This window comes from Lampris incognitus, chromosome 13 (genome assembly GCF_029633865.1).
Source record: "Lampris incognitus isolate fLamInc1 chromosome 13, fLamInc1.hap2, whole genome shotgun sequence".
NCBI classification, from domain to species: Eukaryota; Metazoa; Chordata; class Actinopteri; order Lampriformes; family Lampridae; genus Lampris; species Lampris incognitus.
Window position 1 is genome coordinate 2478643 of NC_079223.1, and position 25505 is coordinate 2504147.

General features: G+C 46.3%; 1 protein-coding gene across 1 annotated transcript in view; it reads left to right on the plus strand.

The window, feature by feature from the left end:
- Positions 1-2013: 2013 nt before the first annotated feature.
- The window catches only part of arhgef33 (Rho guanine nucleotide exchange factor (GEF) 33), a 43895-nt gene continuing 20403 nt past the window's right edge, over positions 2014-25505 (plus strand). The window contains exons 1-9 of the mRNA XM_056292243.1: positions 2014-2196; positions 6559-6668; positions 7077-7239; positions 8050-8164; positions 9716-9842; positions 13653-13785; positions 17747-17854; positions 22554-22646; positions 23705-23853. Coding sequence (XP_056148218.1) covers positions 2014-2196; positions 6559-6668; positions 7077-7239; positions 8050-8164; positions 9716-9842; positions 13653-13785; positions 17747-17854; positions 22554-22646; positions 23705-23853 — 1181 coding nt within the window. The remainder of the gene's footprint in view (positions 2197-6558; positions 6669-7076; positions 7240-8049; positions 8165-9715; positions 9843-13652; positions 13786-17746; positions 17855-22553; positions 22647-23704; positions 23854-25505) is intronic.

Sequence of the window (25505 nt, forward strand, 5' to 3'; positions counted from 1 at the left end):
CCCTACTTCAGATACAAAAAAGGATTCTTTGATTTGATAAAGAAAAGATAAGAGAAAATGTATTTTGCAGATTTTTGTCAGAAATTAAGTAATCTTTTTCAGTCATATTTTGTTTTCGATCTTATTTTATTAAAAAAAATCGTATCATGAACTCAGTATCAAATTGTGTGTTGAGTGTATCACTATATCCCTAATGACACCAAGTATATGATTAGGACCTACGGTATAGGAGGTGGAGCAATGTGGAAATTTGACGTGATGGTTGGCATTAGACGCCTGGTCTGACTGGCTCCATCCTTCCACACCACAGCAAGATCTAGAGCGTGATGTTCTCTGTCATGTTCGAGGCCATGTCCTGAGAAACAACACATGTTTTCTCTCAGTGATCACTGATGAATTCTTCAGATATTCAGATTGGTGGCTCCCTTTTTTCCTCTTTCATCTTGAGCTACAAAAGCAAGATGTATGCTAGTTCATCAGACATCACATCAGACTCTCCATCACATTTTCGCTGTATATTTTACATGCTCTTTAGTGTGGTTTGGTCACTTTGTCTGTGCAGCTCCAATTTCTTATGTCATGTTTTGCCTCAGAAGCTCCTGCAAACTCCAGGCATGTTGTCATGTGTGTTTTATTTGGGAATGACTTCATCCTGGTTACTCTGCCTTGCAGACAGATTTCTGAGGTGCTCCTGCTGTTGCTTCCACCACCGACCCACCTCCTGCCTCAAACCTGTCATTTGTGACCTTTGACCTTAAGGAAGAGTGTAGGGAGTTTGAGGTTGTTTTTTGAATGTTTCCTGACAATCCAGTCTAATGTGCTCCACCAACCACCGACACGTAACCAGTTGTCCCACACTTTCGCCTGCTTCCTCACCCGGTTCTGTCTTTCATTTCTACAGTCAGTTCTTTTAACTTCATGGAGCTGCTTCACAAGCACTTAGACCTGTTGTGAATGCATGTGGTTTGTTATAAATAAACTTCAAGTAGTGGAATAGTCCAAAGTCAAACACCATTGTAGAGACATCTAAAGGTCATTCAAAGAAGTTTGGGTATAGGGCGTCCAGGTGATGTAGCGGTCTATTCCGTTGCCTACCAACACAGGGATCTCTGGTTCGACGCCCGACCAAGTCGGGCATCTCTACAGACACAATTGGCCGTGTGTGCGGGTGGGAAGCCAGATGTGGGTATGTGTCCTGGTCGCTGCACTAGCACCTCCTCTGGTTGGTGGGGGCACCTGTTCAGGGGGGAGGGGGAACTGGGGGGGAATAGCATGATCCTCCCACGCGCTACGTCCCCCTGGTGAAACTCCTCACTGTCAGGTGAAGAGAAGCGGCTGGTGACTCCACATGTATGGGAGGAGGCACGTGGTAGTCTGCAGCCCTCCCTGGACCAGCAGAGGGGGGGGGGGGGCAGAGACCGGGACAGCTTGGAAGAGTGGGGTGATTGGCCAAGTTAAATTGGGGAGAAAAGAGGGGAGGGGGATCAACAAAAAAAAAGGAAATTTGGGAGCAGCTGATCTAATTTTGTAGTATACATTTGTTGGAGTGCAAAGGGATTTCATACGTGTCACTTACTTAGAACGTTTATACCTTTCATGTTAAATGAATTTGCAGAAAAATGTAAATGAAAAGCCTTCACTTCTGAGTGAAATCACTCACGCAGTTGGTTACTCACTGTCTGGCAAAAGATATTCAAATGTAATGTGTTGTGAATGCATGTTGTAGCACCACAACAGGTCAGTGGGGCTGAATATAAGTGAAAAACTGAAATGATAACCGACAATACTCAGAAGAATCAGAAAGTCACAAAAACTACGGAGACTGCAGAAATCACTGAGGGTCAGTAATCTGTAGACTGTCACTGAAGTAAAACATGGAGAGGAGGATGTGAACACCCTGAGAGCAGGATACGCAGTTCAGATAATGGATGGATGGATGATTTGGTGGCTTTCGAGTTTTTCCTTCATTATTCTCACCCAAGCTTGTATATACTGGATGTCATGGTGTAATGTATGGGCCCTACGCTGCAGCTGCAGGGCCTGGTGGCGGAGCTGCGAGAGGGGCTCCGCAGTGCCCTGGCAGAGCTGTGTGAGCTGCGTCAGAGGGACCGCGGGCTGGAAGAGCGGCTCCAGGCCTATCAGAGTGACATGGATGATAAGATAATGGGCCTCAGGAATTCCCTCAACACACTCAAGGTACTGCAGAACACACACACACACACGCATGCATGCGCACACACACAGAAATGCTTTGTAGTACCATGTGCAGGCCAGAATACAGGTCACTGGTATGTTTTCTGTGTGTAGGAAAGCATAGGCACAGCTGCTCATGCTGTTCGTGTAGATGATATGTAGGCTACTGCATATGTACATAATCATACACACCCACATAGTCATTTGCAGTGCAATATGCAGAATACAGATCACTAGCATGGTTATGTGAATGCAAACACATGTGCAGCTGTACATTTAGAGGATCACACGTGATATGTACACACAACACAGTTATACAAAAGTACAACTGCACATCCAGTGAAACAGGGACACCTGAATGCATGCTGTACAAAAACACGTCCTCCAACCTGTAGCCGTAAAAGCTGAAAGGCCTGTATGTGGTGGCATTAAGACCACGGGCAGTAAACCTTCATTTGTAACCGTACACTAGTCCAGCTCTGTTAGACGAGCTGGCTCACACAACATGCGTATTCATTAGTAGGAGAGGAAAGTACATGTACACACGGACACGTCCCGGGTACACTGTCTTGCTGGAGTCCCCAAAAGCCTTATTGGTACTTTTAGGTAGTGGACAGAAAGCTAGATACTACTACTACTACTACCACCACCACTACTACTACTACTACCACTACTACTACTACTACTACCACTACTGCCACCACCACAACTACTACTACTACTACTACCACTACAACCACCACTACTACTACCACCACCACTACTACTACTACTACCACTACTACTATTACTACTACCACTACTGCCACCACCACTACTACTACCACTACTACTACTACTACCACTACCACTACTACTACCACTACAACCACCACCACTACTACTACTACTACCACTACTACCACTACTACTACTACTACCACTACAACCACTACTACTACCACTACAACCACTACTACCACTACTACTACTACTACCACTACTACTACTACTACTATTACTACTATTACTACTACTACTTCCGGCTGCTCCCGTTAGGGGGCGCCACAGCGGATCATCCGTTTCCATCTCTTCCTGTCCTCTGCATCTTCCTCTGTCACACCAGCCACCTGCATGTCCTCCCTCACCACCTCCATAAACCTCCTCTTTGGCCTTCCTCTTCTCCTCTTCCCTGGCAGCTCCATATTCAGCATCCTTCTCCCAGTATACCCAGCATCTCTCCTCCACACATGTCCAAACCATCCTAGTCTTGCCTCTCTTGCTTTGTCTCCAAACCGTCCAACCTGAGCTGTCCCTCTAATATACTCCTTCCTAATCCTGTCCTTCTTCATCACTCCCAGTGAAAATCTTATCATCTTCACCTCTGCCACCTCCAGCTCCACCTCCTGTCTTTTCATCAGTACCACTGTCTCCAAACCATACAACATAGCTGGTCTCACTACCATCTTGTAAACCTTCCCTTTAACTCTTGCTGGTACCCTTCTGTCACACATCACTCCTGACACTCTTCTCCACCCACTCCACCCTGCCTGCACTCTCTTCTTCACCTCTCTCCTGCACTCCCTGTTACTTTGGACAGTTGACCCCAAGTATTTAAACTCATCCACCTTCATCACCTCCACTCCTTGCATCCTCACCATTCCACTGTCCTCCCTCTCATTCACACATAGGTATTCCGTCTTGCTCCTACTGACTTTCATTGCTCTTCTCTCCAGTGCATACCTCCACCTCTCCAGGCTCTCCTCCACCTGCACCCTACTCTCCCTACACATCACAATGTCATCCGCAAACATCATCGTCCGCGGAGACTCCTGCCTGATCTCGTCCACCAACCGGACAGAAATCTAGATAGACAAACAAACAAATGCAGAGAAGGACACACACACACACACACACACACACACACACACACACACACACACACACACACTGCGGCGACGAAGGCCGACTGTTGTGTTGCCTCACGTCGCCTGCTGTCCGGGCCAGAAAGCAGCACTTGAACACACCACAAGACTACAGCCAACAGCCAGCTAGCATGTATGTTCTGCACTGATTCGCTAAGCTGAACAGCCAATCAGAGTGAGACCTCTCACTGACAGGCTCCGCCCATTCAACTTGCTGAATTGGCTGAAATGCTGCTGACGGGGGTCCGACTAGTGCCGACGGTGCGGGACACACCACAGAAACTAGGGTCACAGACACTCACCATCGGCGTGGTGTGTCAGGGCCCTCCGAGTACATCTGAGTACATCCGAGTACATCTGAGTACATCTGAGTACATCCGAGTACATCCGAGTACATCTGAGTACATCTGAGTACATCCGAGTACATCTGAGTACATCCGAGTACATCTGAGTACATCTGAGTACATCTGTCACCATCTTACAGTGTTGCGACTGCAACTATTCCCCAACCCTGTGTGAACAGAACACATGACCGCCATAACTCTACTTAATGACCACACCATATGGGCCTATGGAAGTGGTCGGTGGTTTGGGGGGTTATACCACTGTATTGTTTGTAAGGGTGGGACACCTGCAGTCAGTTGAGACTGAAGAGTCCCTTAGACAGGGGTGTAGTGGGAGGGGGACGCGGGGGATCGCCGTTCCCCCACCTCTTCTGGCATGATTTTATTTTCATTTGATTTTTCTTACACTTTTACATTTTTTAAAATGTTAATATTAAAACTAGGTTAATACCAACAGTAACAATAATTCAAGAAAAAGCCTCTCCAATAATGTCTTCTTTGTCATAAACAAGTCAAATCCCCCCCCCCAAAAAAGGATGTTACAGGATGACCGTCATCCAGCTGTGCCCCTGCAGTCCACAACAATTCTGCATAAACGTTCGAAAGCTAATATCGCTGCTGCTCTCTCCTAACACAGGAAGTGTGGTTTCAAACGGCTAGTCGCCAGGAAACAGTAGATGTTCTTCCTGTAAGGCTGTCAGTAACGAAGGTCAGGGGAAACAGCATCAGTTCAGCGGTCTGAAGTTCAAACAGCCAGCATCAGCAACACTTCAGCACCCCCTCCGTGACTGCTGACGTTAGCACATGGGTGGTGGTGGTGGTGGTGGTGGTGGTGGTGGGAAGCTCACCGTTCACAGTATGGACAGGGGAGACGTGGGCCAAAGAGGAGGAGGCATACTCCTGGACTGACTGTAAGCATGGGAGACGGGGGTGCAGGCTCTGGTCAGCCGGTGCTGACCTATCAGTGTTCCCATCAAAGGGCTCCGGATGGGGGATGAACGGCGTCGCTCCGCTGTCATGCACAGCCGAAAGGGTAAGACACAAGTTGACTTCGCTGAGAAAAAAGGATAATTAAACTTGAACAGTCCGATAGCCACACTGCTGCCGAACCCATAGTACATGAGAAGGCCAAAAAATAGAGCCTGGAGAAAGTATGTGGTAGTATGGGTACGCTAGGTTATATCGGTAAGTTCTGCAGGAACCCGAGTGCTAACTGGTGACACTAGTTGGCTGGCTTGGTTTTATATTCGAGCAAATGCGAACACTTTTAAAGACTTTTAAAGACACAGCTGCCTGTTCAGACCTGCAGCCTGGGACCCTGTCCCAGAAGAGTGACCGGACGCTGGCTGAGTTCATGGTTTACCTTCCTTTATGTTCAGCTCTGTTTGCACAGATCCCACTGTTCCCCCGGATCCTGCCGTGGGAATAAGAGCAACGGGGGAAGGGACTTTTCCTTTATCCCAATACGAATGCTTTTAATGTTAAAACATGATGGTGCTCATCCTGCTGCACTTACCATCACTATCTCACACACTATTTCACACTATTTCACATGTTAATTACCATTGATACATGTATTTTACTTTTATGGACTTTCTTTTGTTAGGATACCCCACTTTACCCACATTATCTACCCCTGCAAATACTGTCTTACACCCACCCACCCACCTGCTCTCATTCAATCACACACATGGATACTGCACCCCACCTCCAACGCTGTCCTCCACACTCGCCTTCCCTTCCTATCACATTACTCAAGGGCCAAACTAATAGCCTACCTGATTCTAACTGGAAGTCATGGGATCCCTAAAAGTCCTAAGTTACAATGTGAGAGGAAGACAAGCAACATGTTGGCTTGTTGAGGGGGCTATGTACGTATGTGCAGCGGACCACTGTCCTTAATGAGGCGGATAACAATCTCAAATCAACAGGCAAACCAAGCAAATTCAGACAGGAAGGTAGCAGATTACCAACACATTTGCTGCCCTCTGCCCTCAGTAGATCAGCCGTGTTACACACAGCCCCGCTCATGAAGTGCTGCATGGCCTGTACGTACCGTGTGAGGGCTCCAGCGACGTTTCCCTCACAGGGACTTGTCTTCTGAATGTCGCCCACAGGAGGAGCTAGGAGGAGCTGTGTTCCACATGAAGGACGTCTCCAGCAGACAGAGGGAGGTCCACAAGAAGCTGGAACTGCTACAGATGGATGTCACCTCAGTACAGAACAGGTTAAAACTGGTTAAAACACACACACACACACACACACACACACACACACACACACACACACACACACACACACACACACACACACACTTGCTGGTTGTCCATCGTATGTGATGGTGGCCACCTTCTCCTATCTGTGAGTCCTTTGGTGGCTGAGTAGGCTGATCCTGGATGCAGACCAGGCATGTAAAAGTGGTGCTGAGGGGGGGGGGGTAGTTTTGCAAGCATGCCTCTTCAGACGCTTTGCCACAGACACACACACACACACACACACACACACACACACACACACACACGCGCTATATTTGTATGGACAGCCTTGCGTGTTGAGGGATGTTTGACATGTCTCCTGTCCTGTCCTCTCCATGGGTCCCGTCCTCCAGTGTCCCCAGCCATGACCCTTTCCAAAGCAGGAAGGGCTCCAAGGGGGACCTGCTGGCAGAGCCTGCAGACGGACAGGGACACGCTGGTCTGCCCAGCCCATCAGAGCTCAGCGTTATTCAGCACTACTACACCAGTCTGTCCAACACTGGGTCACCACTCAAGACCACCACACCTGCCCAGAGTGAGTCTGTGTGTGTGTGTGTGTGTGTGTGTGTGTGTGTGTTCTATATTTTGATGGTTTTAGGTAACCCACATTGTCTCTGCAGCAGTGGTAAAAGCTGTGGTTCGTGGCTGTTATCTAAAACAAGGGTTACATATTCAGCTAGGTGGCCGTGTCTGTGGGTGGGGAGCCGGATGTGGGTATGTGTCCTGGTCGCTGCACTAGCGCCTCCTCTGGTCGGTCAGGGCGCCTGTTCGGGGGGGAGGGGGAACTGGGGGGAATAGCGTGATCCTCCCACGCGCTACGTCCCCCTGGTGAAACTCCTCACTGTCAGGTGAAAAGAAGTGGCTGGCGACTCCACATGTAATGTATGGGAGGAGACATGCGGTAGTCTGCAGCCCTCCCCGGATCAGCAGAGGAGGTGGAGCAGAGACCGGGAAACCAGCAGAGGAGGTGGAGCAGAGACCGGGAAACCAGCAGAGGAGGTGGAGCAGAGACCGGGAAACCAGCAGAGGAGGTGGAGCAGAGACCGGGAAACCAGCAGAGGAGGTGGAGCAGAGACCGGGAAACCAGCAGAGGAGGTGGAGCAGCAGAGACCAGGACGGCTCAGAGGGGTGGGGTAACTGGCCAAGTACAGTTGGGGAGAAAAAGGGGGAAAAATTCCCCCCTCCAAAAAAAGAAGCTTGAGCTAGGGTCAACATGCGTTATGGAATGAATCAAAGTCTCTTGAACGTCCTCATACAAATGACAACACAAAGATGTGTGTGTGTTTGTGTGTGTGTGTGTGTGTGTGTGTGTCAGGCTGTACCCCAGAGCAGCAGCAGCAGCAGCAGCAGCAGCAGCAGCAGCAGCAGCAGCAGCAGAGGGGTTGCCGGTCCAAGTCCCCAGTATGGAGAGATGGGAGGAGCAGCAGAGAGGAGTTAGACACGCCTCCGAACAGCCACCCAGAGAACAGTGAGGAGGAGGGGTTTACCGTTCCCCTTTACAACAACACAAACTGCCACCGTTACTGTTGACATCACATCTACTGCTACTGCAACTCCACCTCCTACTACTGCTCATACTGTTTGTAGGCACACTAGTACAACTACTACTACTACTACTACTATTTCTAACAATACTATCAGTGCTACCACTGCCAATAGTACCTCCACCATTACTACTATAACTACTACGACTGGCAGTAATGCGACTAATACTCTTACACTGGAAAGAAGAAGTGGAGGTGGTCCCGGGTGCTGCAGCTGCCACTGCTCCTACACAGTAGCATGGCTACATGCAGACAACACACTCACTGTAAGAACACAAAGACCAAATAAAGTCTCTTCTTTTACTACTACGATTGATACTAGAACTAGTACTACTAAAACTCATGCTGCCACCGCTATACTACTTCTACCATGGCTAATACTACTTACTTACTTCAACTACCACCAGTGCTGTCTTAACTGCTGCTACCCATAATATTGCTACCAAAATTACTTTAACTGTGGTGAATAGTATTGGGATTGCTACCACAATCAGTACTGCTACTGCTACCACTACTACTATGACAGCAATTTCAACTACCACTACTACTACTACTACTACTACTACTACTGTTACATAAGATCACCAGGGGCACTGCTGTTTTTGCTACTACTACTACTGCTACCACTATGACAGGCACAATTGTTTCTGATAGTAATATTTGCAGTACTGCTACTCCCATTAGTACTACTGTTACTACATGTGCTGCAACTACTTTTATTGGTCTAATGGGATTAATACGAGACTTGCTATGACAATTGTATTATTACTGCTTTTACTACTGCTAATCGCTGTTAGTACTACTACTACTACTATGTTGACCACATCTAGTACTAATACACATTAATTTTAATCTCTTTGCAAATTTTCAGCAGCCATCAATAGATGAAAATTAAACAATTTTGACAGTGAATAAATATACATAGCTTTTGACAGGCATGTATTTTGGTTGCTTGACACTTTTTTTAAATTTCTTGCACTACCAGACCTTTTATATGTCACACCATCAAATAACAGTCTCACCGTTTGGTTCGACAGTCACACTGGCACGATGACATCACTGCCACATCACTTTGGGTCAAAGTTGGCAATGACAGGATCCTTAATGACAGCACAAATGCAGGATGTTACTTGACTGTTGATGGCTGTTGATGGCTATGCTATACATACTATAGATGATATACATGCTATACATACTATACATGATATACATGCTACACATACTATACATGCTGTACATACTGTACATACTATACATAGCAGCCTTCTGTGAGCAATAAGCTCCTGAACATACGAGGAGTCATCAATAGGTTTTATAGCATATCAGTACAGTAGATCATCTTCATCATCATCTTCCCTGTGGTACATGGACACAAGCTGCAATAAAGCAGGGTGTTGCTTTAAACCTTACATATATGTGTGTGTGTGTGTGTGTGTGTGTGCGTGTGTGTGCGTGTGTGTGCGTGCATTCCCCAGATAAGAGGCAGACAGCAGCCTTGGAGCTGCTGGAGTCAGAGAGAGTGTATGTTTCCTACCTCTCTCTGCTGCTGAAGGCCAACATCTCTTTCAATGGATCAGAGGCCATCAATGCCAAAGACAAACGGTATGGTAACACACATGCACACAAACCAACACACTAACAGGAACCACTACATAGTAAGGAACTACAGACACCATGCATGCTTAAACCCACTGTGCACATATCAACACATGTCAACACATGCACAAACCCACACCTCTTCTTCGTCTTATGCATAGTAGTGTCCAGTCCAAATGCTCAGCTGGAGCTGAAAAGAAATCTGCATTGTACTGGAACTACAGGCTCTCCGGACAATTACCACAAATTTGAACTAGGTTTTCTAACATATCCACACAATCGTCCACAAACACACACACACAGCAAGACCCCCACTCACCCATCCGTACCGCCGGCATGCCGCTGTGCACCAACAGTCATCAAGTGATGTGAGGGCGTACAGTGAGGAGAGAACAGGAAATGATTTAATCAAATGGATTAGAGAATATCAGTGAGGACAGAGGAGACTCTCTTTAAAAGGAACTCAGCATAACCTGAACTCTGCTAATGTAATAACCGCCGAGCTCCGGCATGTGTTTTCAATGAGCCGAAGTACTGAACTCTGAAATATGCCGAGCGCTAAACAGAACACTGTCTCATAGGACGTAGTACAGCTTCACCACACATCATAGTCTTCTTCAAACCCACCACTACCTGCTTTGCATTTTGCTGTGATGCTAATGACATAAAACACCATGTTGCGTCATTTTCCTTCCAAAAGTCCAGTCCAGCAGCCGCAGTAAAACATGCCTCTGTAAAACCCTCATGATAAAGACTTTCAAGCACTATGTAGTTATTTAGAATACACCAGTGATGGGGACAACTGGAAAGGACATGTGTTTGTATGTAAAGCCTCAGGTTAGTTATTTAAAATACACCAGTGATGGGGAGAACTGGAAAGGACATGTGTTTGTATGTAAAGCCTCAGGTTAGTTATTTAGAATACACCAGTGATGGGGACAACTGGAAAGGACATGTGTTTGTATGTAAAGCCTCAGGTTAGTTATTTAGAATACACCAGTGATGGGGAGAACTGGAAAGGACATGTGTTTGTATGTAAAGCCTCAGGTTAGTTATTTAAAATACACCAGTGATGGGGAGAACTGGAAAGGACATGTGTTTGTATGTAAAGCCTCAGGTTAGTTATTTAGAATACACCAGTGATGGGGACAACTGGAAAGGACATGTGTTTGTATGTAAAGCCTCAGGTTAGTTATTTAGAATACACCAGTGATGGGGACAACTGGAAAGGACATGTGTTTGTATGTAAAGCCTCAGGTTAGTTATTTAGAATACACCAGTGATGGGGAGAACTGGAAAGGACATGTGTTTGTATGTAAAGCCTCAGGTTAGTTATTTAAAATACACCAGTGATGGGGAGAACTGGAAAGGACATGTGTTTGTATGTAAAGCCTCAGGTTAGTTATTTAGAATACACCAGTGATGGGGACAACTGGAAAGGACATGTGTTTGTATGTAAAGCCTCAGGTTAGTTATTTAGAATACACCAGTGATGGGGACAACTGGAAAAGACATGTGTTTGTATGTAAAGCCTCAGGTTAGTTATTTAGAATACACCAGTGATGGGGACAACTGGAAAGGACATGTGTTTGTATGAAAAGCCTCAGGTTAGTTATTTAGAATACACCAGTGATGGGGACAACTGGAAAGGACATGTGTTTGTATGTAAAGCCTCAGGTTAGTTATTTAGAATACACCAGTGATGGGGAGAACTGGAAAGGACATGTGTTTGTATGTAAAGCCTCAGGTTAGTTATTTAAAATACACCAGTGATGGGGAGAACTGGAAAGGACATGTGTTTGTATGTAAAGCCTCAGGTTAGTTATTTAGAATACACCAGTGATGGGGACAACTGGAAAGGACATGTGTTTGTATGTAAAGCCTCAGGTTAGTTATTTAGAATACACCAGTGATGGGGACAACTGGAAAGGACATGTGTTTGTATGTAAAGCCTCAGGTTAGTTATTTAGAATACACCAGTGATGGGGACAACTGGAAAAGACATGTGTTTGTATGTAAAGCCTCAGGTTAGTTATTTAGAATACACCAGTGATGGGGACAACTGGAAAGGACATGTGTTTGTATGAAAAGCCTCAGGTTAGTTATTTAGAATACACCAGTGATGGGGACAACTGGAAAGGACATGTGTTTGTATGTAAAGCCTCAGGTTAGTTATTTAAAATACACCAGTGATGGGGAGAACTGGAAAGGACATGTGTTTGTATGTAAAGCCTCAGGTTAGTTATTTAGAATACACCAGTGATGGGGACAACTGGAAAGGACATGTGTTTGTATGTAAAGCCTCAGGTTAGTTATTTAAAATACACCAGTGATGGGGAGAACGGGAAAGGACATGTGTTTGTATGTAAAGCCTCAGGTTAGTTATTTAAAATACACCAGTGATGGGGAGAACTGGAAAGGACATGTGTTTGTATGAAAAGCCTCAGGTTAGTTATTTAAAATACACCAGTGATGGGGACAACTGGAAAGGACATGTGTTTGTATGTAAAGCCTCAGGTTAGTTATTTAGAATACACCAGTGATGGGGACAACTGGAATGGACATGTATTTGTATGTAAAGCCTCAGGTTAGTTATTTAGAATACACCAGTGATGGGGACAACTGGAAAGGACATGTGTTTGTATGAAAAGCCTCAGGTTAGTTATTTAAAATACACCAGTGATGGGGACAACTGGAAAGGACATGTGTTTGTATGAAAAGCCTCAGGTTAGTTATTTTAAATACACCAGTGATGGGGAGAACGGGAAAGGACATGTGTTTGTATGTAAAGCCTCAGGTTAGTTATTTAGAATACACCAGTGATGGGGACAACTGGAAAGGACATGTGTTTGTATGTAAAGCCTCAGGTTAGTTATTTAGAATACACCAGTGATGGGGAGAACTGGAAAGGACATGTGTTTGTATGTAAAGCCTCAGGTTAGTTATTTAAAATACACCAGTGATGGGGAGAACTGGAAAGGACATGTGTTTGTATGTAAAGCCTCAGGTTGTGATTTTTTTTAAATTAAGTTTTACATGAAAATGCAAGTGTGCCACCGGTGCATTACAAAAAAAAGATTATCCAAAACAGGTATAGTAAATATATATGTATATGTACATATACAATAAACTTCTCTTTTATCAAAATACTGTAAAAAAAGTGACAATCAAAAATGTTATACACAAAAACAGCATTACTGCCTCAGAAAATACACTGAAAATAACAATAAAAAAGGAAAAACAAAAAACAAAAATGCAGCCGAAAGGGAGAGGAGGGAAAAAGAAAAAAAAACCCCAAAACAAAACATCAGTCAGCAAACAGTGGTGTCCCTACTAGACAATACGGACAAGCAGACACGCCGGCCCCCGGCCAACGGGCCGGACCCCCCAGCCGACCGGCCAACGCCGCCGCCTGCGGGGCGGGACACACGGACTAAAGGGCCCGACCCACCAGCCGAGGACCAACGCGTCCACCCACCGACGCACGCCACAATAAACTGGTGTAACAGCAGTGAAACTGCACCCAGCCCAGCATCAGCAGCACTGTCAACCATAAACGGGCGGATCAGTCCGGGGTAAACGGCAAACCTCCGGCTGTCATTTTCATTCAGTATTCCACATTGTTTGCTTTACTGTCATTGATAAAAAAACAAAAACAAATAAATGCTGTTTGAAATGAAAGGCTTGACTAAATGGGAAAATTATATTCTTTATCCTCATCTCCCTTCTGCCTCCCCTGCTCCTTTCTCTCGCTCCATCACCCATTTCTCTCTCTTTATCTCCCTCTCTCCTCCTCCCTCCGTCCATCTCCATCAGTCCGTTCCCCAGCTCTTTACGCTTTCTGATCCAGCAGCACCTGGAGCTCCTCCACACCCTGCAGGAGCGCATACTCAAATGTCAGTGGCAAGGCATCATGGGAGATATATTCATGAAGCTCACCAGCAGAGAGGTAAGCGCGAAATAGGAACTTAGTATCAGCAGAGAGACAACTTAATTGTAAAAGATGGCATTCTAATACCCTTAACTATCAACACAATATATATGAGACTCCCCTTACCTCACATTTTACTGCCACAACTGGCCAAAAAACCCACTAACACCTGCTAACATCCGCCTTAGGTGGTCTTCTGAACTGCAATGAATTCATCTCTCATTTCAGTTTTCCTGTCACGGTCAAGCAATTTGCTCTGATAATGGGGGCTATTCCTAATGGCTATTCCTATATAAAGGGGGCTATTCCTAATGGCTATTCCTATATGATGGGGGCTATTCCTAATGGCTATTCCTATATAATGGGGGCTATTCCTAATGGCTATTCCTATATGATGGGGGCTATTCCTAATGGCTATTCCTATATGATGGGGGCTATTCCTAATGGCTATTCCTATATAATGGGGGCTATTCCTAATGGCTATTTCTATATGATGGGGGCTATTCCTAATGGCTATACCTATATAATGGGGGCTATTCCTAATGGCTATTCCTATATAATGGGGGCTATTCCTAATGGCTATTCCTATATAATGGGGGCTATTCCTAATGGCTATTCCTATATAATGGGGGCTATTCCTAATGGCTATTCCTATATAATGGGGGCTATTCCTAATGGCTATTCCTATATAATGGGGGCTATTCCTAATGGCTATTCCTATATAATGGGGGCTATTCCTAATGGCTATTCCTATATGATGGGGGCTATTCCTAATGGCTATTCCTATATAATGGGGGCTATTCATAATGGTTCTGTAATTTTGTGCAAGGGCTGTTTAGTTGAAGAAGGTGTTTCTCTGGTTAATTTTGCTGATTGTCCTTGTGGGAAAATGTGTTTCTCACCATCCTGCAAGAATAGTAACAAAGCTCTTCACTCTTTGTTTCGGAGTGAGGTTGTCATGAAGCCTTATGTCACTACTTACTGGAGCAACTTTGCTAAGAATATTCCTTGGTCACAAGTGTGGTCATTGACTCACAAATACTTTATTACTAATAAGATAAGAGAGGTTTCCTTTAACATGTTACATACATTTTACCCTGCAAAGCGTTTTTTCAAGCAATGTAAGGCCGATATAAATATAAATTGTTCTTTTTGCTCAGCTCATCCAGAAACGGTGCCCCATCTTTTCTGGCATTGTCAATATGCTAGGACTCAATGGAAAGATGTTTCAGAATTTATTAGTGACTCCTCATACATGGATTTTGCATTGTTACATGAGTATATTGTTTTCATTGTTATATGAGTATATTGTTTTCATTGTTAAATGAGTATATTGTTTTCATTGTTACATGAGTATATTGTTTTCATTGTTATATGAGTATATTATTTTCATTGTTATATGAGTATATTGTTTTCATTGTTATATGAGTATATTATTTTCATTATCCAAAGGAGGTGAATCAAGTGCAACTGGACTTGGTATATATCCGTGAAGACGTGTCGCCTCTCATCCAAGAGGCTTCCTCAGTTCCTGCCTTTCTGACTAGACCAAGCTAGTCTGACTAGACCAAGCTAGTCTGACTGGCTGCTGATGAGACTCAGCATTTATCCTCTAGGAGGCGTTGTCAGATCTATAGATGTCCATGGCTCTTTGTGTCCCGATGTTTACCAATGCCCGTCGCTAACAGAGCCATAGATATGAGTGGCTCTTTTGTGTACCGATGTTTGGCCACGCCCATCGGTACACAACATTGGTACACAAACATCGGTACACAACATCGGTACACAAACACCGGTACACAACATCGGTACCTACAAGCCTACCAGCCTTTGAGAAGCGATGCAGAGGAGAGTTCTCAGCTAGTCCCAGTGTAACTACCTTTCTGTCTACAGCCAGTAGGTTTCAAGTCTCCATTCGGCATGTTGCTGGTACAGCGATACTGCCTCCTGATTTTGCCAGTCACAATGCTCCCAATTTTGACAATATCACCTGCCAGATCTGCACTTTTGTCCCCACCTCTATGGAGTCTGTTGTACGCCAGGTTACGACTGAGGGCATTCTTCAGGGGTCCCAAAAACTCCCTTTACCAACAGATCAGCATGGCTGGTCATACAGGCTGAGTGCTCTGACCGCCGAAGGACATGTGCTCACCTCCGCCAAGGCACCCGCCTCTCAAAGACGCTAACTAACATACGTGATGTTAAACGTTGCCTGAATGTAGCCACATAATCCAATGATGGTCTTTTGGTGGTGCGTTGCCATACCCCCCTTGCTTCCTCAGCTGACTATCATAATTCCCAGGTTGGTCCTGGATGGCCTCCTTATGTCCCTTCATATAAAACTTGATCACCCTACAGCTGGCCAGCTGAGCTTGGTTGTGCAAAGCTATTTCTACGCTCGGGACATGGATGCTGCCATCTAACGCGTCACTGAGGGTTGTCACCAGTGTGCTGCACTTAAGAAAGCCCGCCTTTGTGGTGGACCAGTCAACATGTGATTCGCCAGTCATTGTCAGTGCATCCTTTGTACCCTATGTGTTCAAACGTGAGCGCCAACTCATCCTTGTGGTCCATGAGTGTGTCACCTCTTTCACGGCGTCTGCTCTCATCGAAGATGAATGGCACCAGACCCTTCGTGATGCTCTGATCCGCTTGTGTATTGGCTTGCAGCCACTGGGTGGTCCATTTGCTGTGATCAGAACTTACCCGGCTCCTGGCTTTTTGCCGTTGGGTGGCGACACGGCACTTGCTGACTGTTGAGGTTGGCAATGCTAAGAAAAGAACATAAACAAAAGTCCTGTCACTGAGAAGGCCATTCAGGAGCTCTAGGGCGAAATACTGCATCTTGAGCCAAACTGCAGAGCTGTCACCCCCTGCTTGACCAGCCACATCAGATCCCGCAGTTTGTCTGCCCGTGAGATGCTATTACAGAGGGACCAGTTCTCCCACAGTCAAGTTGTCTGTCAACGACCAGGACCTCATTATGCAGCAGCGTGCCCAACGGTCAATCAATCATCCATACAGCATGAAAGCCAAAGCTCCCACGGGTCATGTTGCACCGTCTTCCATGGTCCAACCTGGCGACCTTGGATAACTCTATAGCGATCGAAATAAGTCTAGAGCCCGAGACAGATACTTTGTCATCAGCGTTGAAGGGTCATGCTGCTGTCACTCACTAATTCCTGCAATTACTTCCCAAAAGTATGGTAACACTTTAGTATGGGAAACATATTCTAAGTAAAAAAACTTTATTACTAGTGAATTAGTAATGATCAAGATGTCACTTTAGTATGGGGAACATATTCTAAGTAACAAAAACTTAATTTAGAGTAATTTAACACTATGAACACTTGTAGTTTTGTGTGTTGTTATGTAAGAACAGAGCATATTCATTAAGTGTTAGTAAGGGAGAATAACTCTTCTTGTGGTACTAGCACCTTATAAAGGCCATACTAAGCAAAGCATATTGAGATGGTACTACTAATAAGCAATACTTCTGAGGTTATAGAGGGAAAACTCATAGTTAATGGCTTACTGGTTGTATAATAAGGCCATGCAGAATAAGACATTAATGAGTACGTAATAATGACCAATTAAGAGCAATATGTTGCTAATTTGCATGCTAATAAGCACCTAATTAATGGTGACTATGTTCCCCATAGTAAAGTGTTACCAAAAGTATGTGTTCTTATGTACATAGACACTCTCTCTTGTACGTTTTAGACATGTTTACTTTCTTCATCTCTTTTGCATTCATTGTATTGAGCACCCCGCACAAAGTCAAATTCCTATCACTGTTTGTGCAAACTTACTTGACTGAAGACGAAAATTTGAACTTGAATTGAATATATATAAGAAAATATTAACATTCTCTTTGGTTTTTCCATCTGTCTTTCTCTCTCTCCTTGATCTCTGTCTTTATCTCTGCTCCACTCCTGCTCCCGCTCCCACACCCATCCACCCTCTCTTCCTTTTCCAGAGTGACTTTCTGGACTTTTATGTGTCCTACCTCAAAGAGCTTCCAGACTGTTTGTCTGTAGTCAGCATGCTAACCGCCAGCTCCATCAAAACTGCTACTATGCTTGAGGTAACGCAGCACAACACAACACAACACAACATACCCCAACATGACATTACATAAAGCCGGGATCAGACTACACGATATTTTTGTCTTACATGATGGTCACCATGTCAGATTAGGAACTCATAGGGCCATACATTCTTGCCGTGTCTTGGCCGGGAGACTGGCAACACTACAATATGACCCCAACCAGTCACCGTATGCTGCCTTTCTTGCGCGAGTTCACAGGTCGTCAGGGAGAATCGTCAGTCGTGGCTACAGAAACGTTGGGTGATGCTGGCAGTCTTGTGTTCTAAAATTAAAAAGAAAAGAACAAAAAAAAAGATTGTGGAAGCTGTTGCGGCTATTGCTGCTGGGGAATAATAACCTAGCATAGCTTAACCAGCTCCTCGCCAGGTTGCTGAAGTGCCTCCGCTATTTCTCACCAACATTTAGCCTACCTATCTTTATGTATGCTTAGTAATCCAGGTAAGAAAATCAAAGAAGGTTGAATCCATTCATCTGGACACACCGTTTATTGACAGATACGTTTCATCGTCATCTAAGTGACCTCTTCAGTCTCACCTGACTGCAGGTGTCTCCACCCTTATAAACAATACAGTGGCATAACGACCCAAACCAACGACCAGTTTCACATGCAAGTATGGGTGTGACCATTAACTAGAGTTACAGTGGCCATGTGTCCTATTCACAGAGGACTGGAGAATGTTTGCAATCACAATGTTGTAAGATGGTGACAGATGTACTCTTAGAACCACTAATTCAATTCAATTCAATTCAATTCAATTGCCTAGCAGACACACACACACACACACACACACACACACACACACACACACACACTGAAAGCACGTATTGTCAATTTACATGATCATTTTAGTAGTACTAGTTCTAGTATCAATGTGCAGGCACGTGTAAAAATCAAATGAGGGATTGCCGTGACTTGTACATCGGGGAAACTAAACAGACACTGGCCAAGAGGATGGCAAAACACAGGAGAGCTAACACATCAGGGCAGGACTCCACAGTCTACACCATCTACAGACCAGGACTCCACAGTCTACACCATCTACAGACCAGGACTCCACAGTCTACACCATCTACAGACCAGGACTCCACAGTCTACACCATCTACAGACCAGGACTCCACAGTCTACACCATCTACAGACCAGGACTCCACAGTCTACACCATCTACAGACCAGGACTCCACAGTCTACACCATCTACAGACCAGGACTCCACAGTCTACACCATCTACAGACCAGGACTCCACAGTCTACACCATCTACAGACCAGGACTCCACAGTCTACACCATCTACAGACCAGGACTCCACAGTCTACACCATCTACAGACCAGGACTCCACAGTCTACACCATCTACAGACCAGGACTCCACAGTCTACACCATCTACAGGCCAGGACTCCACAGTCTACACCATCTACAGACCAGGACTCCACAGTCTACACCATCTACAGACCAGGACTCCACAGTCTACACCATCTACAGACCAGGACTCCACAGTCTACACCATCTACAGACCAGGACTCCACAGTCTACACCATCTACAGACCAGTGGCCACCCTTTCAAGGATGAGGATGTGCACATCCTTGATAGAGAGGAACACTGGTGTGAACGGGGAGTCAAAGAGGCCATCTGTGTGAAGAGGAAATGACCATCCCTGAACCGGGGGGGGGGGGGGGGCTACGAGTACATCTGTCACCATCTTACAAGGCTGTGATTGCAACTATTCCCAATCCTCTGTGAATAGTACACATGGCCATTGTAACTCTAGTTAATGATCACACCATATTTGCATATGAAACTGGTCGGTGGCTTGGGTGGTTATACCACTGTATTGTTTATAAGGGTGGAGACACCTGCAGTCAGGTGAGACTGAAGATGTCACCTAGAAGATGCAGAAACGATTCTGTCAATAAACGTTGTGCTCAGATGAACTGATTCAACTTTCCTTTTTGCCTCTGTCATGGTCCTCCGTTGAGGAAACGACAAAAAGCAGGGGTATTGTTGCCACTGCTCAACGACCCTTCCCTCGGTTTCGTCTTACCACCTGACAGCAGCAACAGGAGCATCCCTCTTTCTTGTTGCCATGTTTACACATGTGTGCCAGAGAGCACTCTGTCATCCTATTGGTCAACGTCAAGCAGCGCATCATAGGAAACGTCAGGCTAGGCAGGAAATCACAAAGAACTCTGACATGCTAGACTTTTCATCAGCGTGTCGCGGGGCGTCCCAGACGCCTCATCGCTTTTCTTTGATTATGTCACACTACACAATTATGTCACACTGCACGATTATGTCACACTGCACGATTATGTCACACTGCACGATTATATCACACTGCATGATTATATCACACTGCACGATTATGTCACACTACACAATTATGTCACACTGCACGATTATGTCACACTACACAATTATGTCACACTGCACGATTATGTCACACTGCACGATTATATCACACTGCACGATCATGCAACACTACACGATTATGTCACACTACACAATTATGTCACACTGCACGATTATGTCACACTGCACGATTATATCACACTGCACGATTATGTCACACTGCAGGATTATATCACACTGCATGATTATGTCACACTGCACGATTATGTCACACTGCAGGATTATATCACACTGCATGATTATATCACACTGCACGATTATGTCACACTGCACGCTTATATCACACTGCATGATTATTTCACACTGCACGATTATGTCACACTGCATGATTATGTCACACTGCAGGATTATATCACACTGCAGGATTATATCACACTGCATGATTATGTCACACTGCACGATTATGTCACACTGCAGGATTATGTCACACTGCAGGATTATATCACACTGCATGATTATATCACACTGCACGATTATGTCACACTGCACGATTATATCACACTGCACGATTATGCAACACTACACGATTATGTCACACTACACAATTATGTCACACTGCACGATTATGTCACACTGCACGATTATATCACACTGCACGATTATGCAACACTACACGATTATGTCATGCTGCACGATTATGTCACACTGCACGATTATGTCACACTGCAGGATTATATCACACTACACGATTATGTCACACTGCACGATTATGTCACACTGCAGGATTATATCACACTGCACGATTATGTCACACTGCAGGATTATATCACACTGCATGATTATGTCACACTGCACGATTATGTCACACTGCAGGATTATATCACACTGCACGATTATGTCACACTGCACGATTATGTCACACTGCAGGATTATATCACACTGCATGATTATGTCACACTGCACGATTATGTCACACTGCAGGATTATATCACACTGCATGATTATATCACACTGCACGATTATGTCACACTGCACGCTTATATCACACTGCATGATTATTTCACACTGCACGATTATGTCACACTGCATGATTATGTCACACTGCACGCTTATATCACACTGCATGATTATTTCACACTGCACGATTATGTCACACTGCATGATTATGCAACACTACACGATTATGCCACACTACACGATTATGTCACACTGCACGATTATGCCACACTGCACGATTATGTCACACTGCACGATTATGTCACACTGCACGATTATGCCACACTGCACGATTATGTCACACTGCACGATTATATCACACTGTACGATTATGCAACACTACACGATTATGTCACACTGCACGATTATGCCACACTGCACGATTATGTCACACTGCACGATTATATCACACTGCACGATTATGCAACACTACACGATTATGTCATGCTGCACGATTATGTCACACTGCACGATTATGTCACACTGCAGGATTATATCACACTGCATGATTATATCACACTGCACGATTATGTCACACTGCATGATTATGCAACACTACACGATTATGTCATGCTGCACGATTATGTCAAGCTGCACGATTATGTCACACTGCACGATTATGTCCCACTGCACGATTATGTCACACTGCACGATTATGTCCCACTGCACGATTATGTCACACTGCACGATTATGTCAAGCTGCACGATTATGTCACACTGCATGATTATGTCACACTGCACGATTATGCAACACTACACGATTATGTCACACTGCACGATTATGTCACGCTGCACGATTATGTCACACTACACGGAGTAAAGCCATCTGTCCGGCATTCCCAACGTTCATAATCGGGCCTGACGGTGGGTATTTGTCGGCAACGACAAAATCATGCCAAAATCGGGCTGAAATCGTGTAGTCTGATCCCGGCATAAGGCAACGTAGGTACCATCACACAATGTGGCATTATGTATTTAACATGACGCGTCCTGACAGCAGAACAGAAATGTAGCTGACGCATTCATGAGAACACAGTCGGGGTTTTCCATGAAGTTGCACAATCTGAAAAATCCAAGCCCAGCGGACTTCCAGGTCATTGTGAGTGAATCACCAACGCCCAGTGGCAAAGGCTGTATCGCAGGTTCTGTGTTAGCCCATGGCAGATAAATGGCTCCCAGAGGAGCTATGTACAAACCAAGACCTTGACTACATGCATTAGGGTGTTAAATGGAGGTGGGGGGGGGGCATGGCGGTAGCTCTCTAGAGGCATGGTTGGACTACTGACCTGTCCTGTCCTGTGGTGGTGATTGTTTGTGTGATGCCCTCAACAGAGTGAAATGATAGGTGATGAATCCAGACCCTCCCTCCATACTCTGCTCCTCCAGCCGGTTCAGAGGATACCCGAGTACCTGCTCTTGTTACAGGTTAGTTGCCTGATATCAGCCACAAGTGTCGACCCCTTACACTGCATTTCCACCTCCAGTCTGACATGGCCTCCACTAACCCATTTCCGCGGGGGGGGGGGGGGGGGGTCGATTTTCCCTAACCAGTCCAGTGGTGGAAAACCCGGTCCAGAAAGTAAAAACCCTAACCGTGTCTTTACTCCATCCACGTATTAAACCGGCTGATTCGGGAAACTAGTCAGCGCAATCTGATGGTTTAGTACATGGCGGAGTAAAGACACGGTTGGGGTTTTTACTTTCTGGACCGGGTTTTCCACGTATCCGCCTGAGTCGAAAGTCTTTTTTTCAGTTGACCCTGATGAGTAGCCATGCAGCATACTGGTTTTACTGGGGTTTGAAGAGTGCGGCGAAGTCAAAACCCACCATGATGTTGGGCGATATCGGGAAGACATACCACACTGCCAACATGCCATACTGTTAGCCCCGCCCCCGCCGCCGGCGCCCCCGGCGCTGGTTGGCTAATCGCGTTGTCAGCCGAGAGACTGTTGTTTCCTGTTATGATGCCAGACTAGAAGAATCAGTCCACTAAGTGGAGTGGGCGGATTCAAAGGTCTGGACCCAGCAGGCACGAAGCTTAGGACGCATGCAAAAACACCAACATGTGGTTTCCACATGCAAAAAGGGAGCGCGCGCACACACACACACGCACACACACACGCACACATGCACATCCATCCATTTACACTCACACATACACATATCAGTACTTCCAGATACACACAAGCACATACAAATTGCCTAGCAGACACACACACACACACACACTGAAAGCACGTATTGTCAATTTACATAATCATTTCCAAAGTGTTGAACAAACACATTATTTAGAAAAATTCATTTTGAGAAAAAAATGCTCAGGGCTTATTAACAAATAAATTAATGAATTGGTTTAACGGTTGATTGATTGACTGATTGATTGATTGATTGATTAGGACGTGGGAGTGACATATAGATAATTTTTAATGGTAACTTATTGTGTGTGTGTGTGTGTGTGTGTGTGTGTGTGTGTGTGTGTGCAGGGCCTGCTGAGGCAGACAGAGTCAGAGCACCCAGACTACTACCTCCTGCTGGTGTGTATCCAGCAGTTTAGGTCCTTCACAGCCCGGTACCACAACCTCCTCCAACACAACCAAGACCTACTACTACACAACCGCAAAGAAATGAAGAGGTCCAACACAAACACCCACACAAAGACGGGCAGGGGAGAGCCAGCCAGCCAGACAGACAGCCAGACAGCCAGACAGCCAGCCAGACAGACAGCCAGACAGCTGGCCAGCCAGCCGGCCGGCCAGACAGACAGCCCACCAGCCGGCCAGCCAGACAGCCAGACAGACAGCCAGACAGCCAGACAGCCGGCCGGCCGGCCAGACAGACAGACAGCCAGACAGCCAGACAGCCAGCTGGCCGGCCAGACAGACAGCCCGCCAGCCAGCCAGCCGGCCAGCCAGCCAGACAGACAGACAGACAGACAGACAGACAGACAGACAGCCAGACAGCCAGACAGACAGACAGACAGCCAGCCAGCCAGCCACACAGACAGCCAGACAGCCAGACAGCCAGACAGCCAGACAGACAGCCAGACAGACAGACAGCCAGCCAGACAGACAGACAGACAGACAGACAGACAGACAGACAGACAGCCAGCCACACAGACAGCCAGACAGCCAGACAGACAGACAGACAGACAGCCAGCCAGACAGACAGACAGACAGACAGACAGACAGCCAGCCAGACAGACAGACAGACAGACAGACAGACAGACAGCCACACAGACAGCCAGACAGCCAGACAGACAGCCAGCCAGACAGACAGACAGACAGCCAGCCAGCCAGCCACACAGACAGCCAGACAGCCAGACAGACAGCCAGACAGACAGACAGACAGACAGACAGACAGACAGACAGACAGACAGACAGACAGACAGCCACACAGACAGCCAGACAGCCAGCCAGCCAGCCAGCCAGCCAGCCAGACAGACAGCCAGACAGCTGGCCAGCCAGCCAGCCAGCCAGACAGACAGCCCACCAGCCGGCCAGCCAGACAGCCAGACAGACAGCCAGACAGCCAGACAGCCGGCCGGCCGGCCAGACAGACAGACAGCCAGACAGCCAGACAGCCAGCTGGCCGGCCAGACAGACAGCCCGCCAGCCAGCCAGCCGGCCAGCCAGCCAGACAGACAGACAGACAGACAGACAGACAGACAGACAGCCAGACAGCCAGACAGACAGACAGACAGCCAGCCAGCCAGCCACACAGACAGCCAGACAGCCAGACAGCCAGACAGCCAGACAGACAGCCAGACAGACAGACAGCCAGCCAGACAGACAGACAGACAGACAGACAGACAGACAGACAGACAGCCAGCCACACAGACAGCCAGACAGCCAGACAGACAGACAGACAGACAGCCAGCCAGCCAGACAGACAGACAGACAGACAGACAGCCAGCCAGACAGACAGACAGACAGACAGACAGACAGACAGCCACACAGACAGCCAGACAGCCAGACAGACAGCCAGCCAGACAGACAGACAGACAGCCAGCCAGCCAGCCACACAGACAGCCAGACAGCCAGACAGACAGCCAGACAGACAGACAGACAGACAGACAGACAGACAGACAGACAGACAGACAGACAGACAGCCACACAGACAGCCAGACAGCCAGCCAGCCAGCCAGCCAGCCAGCCAGCCAGCCCGGCAGCCAGAGATGGGGGGCAGGAATACAGACAGACATGATTATAGGCAAGTTAATCATGCAGGCAGGCTTTGTGTTTGTGATGACATTAGAAGGATTTTTCCCTTACATGCATTCATGTT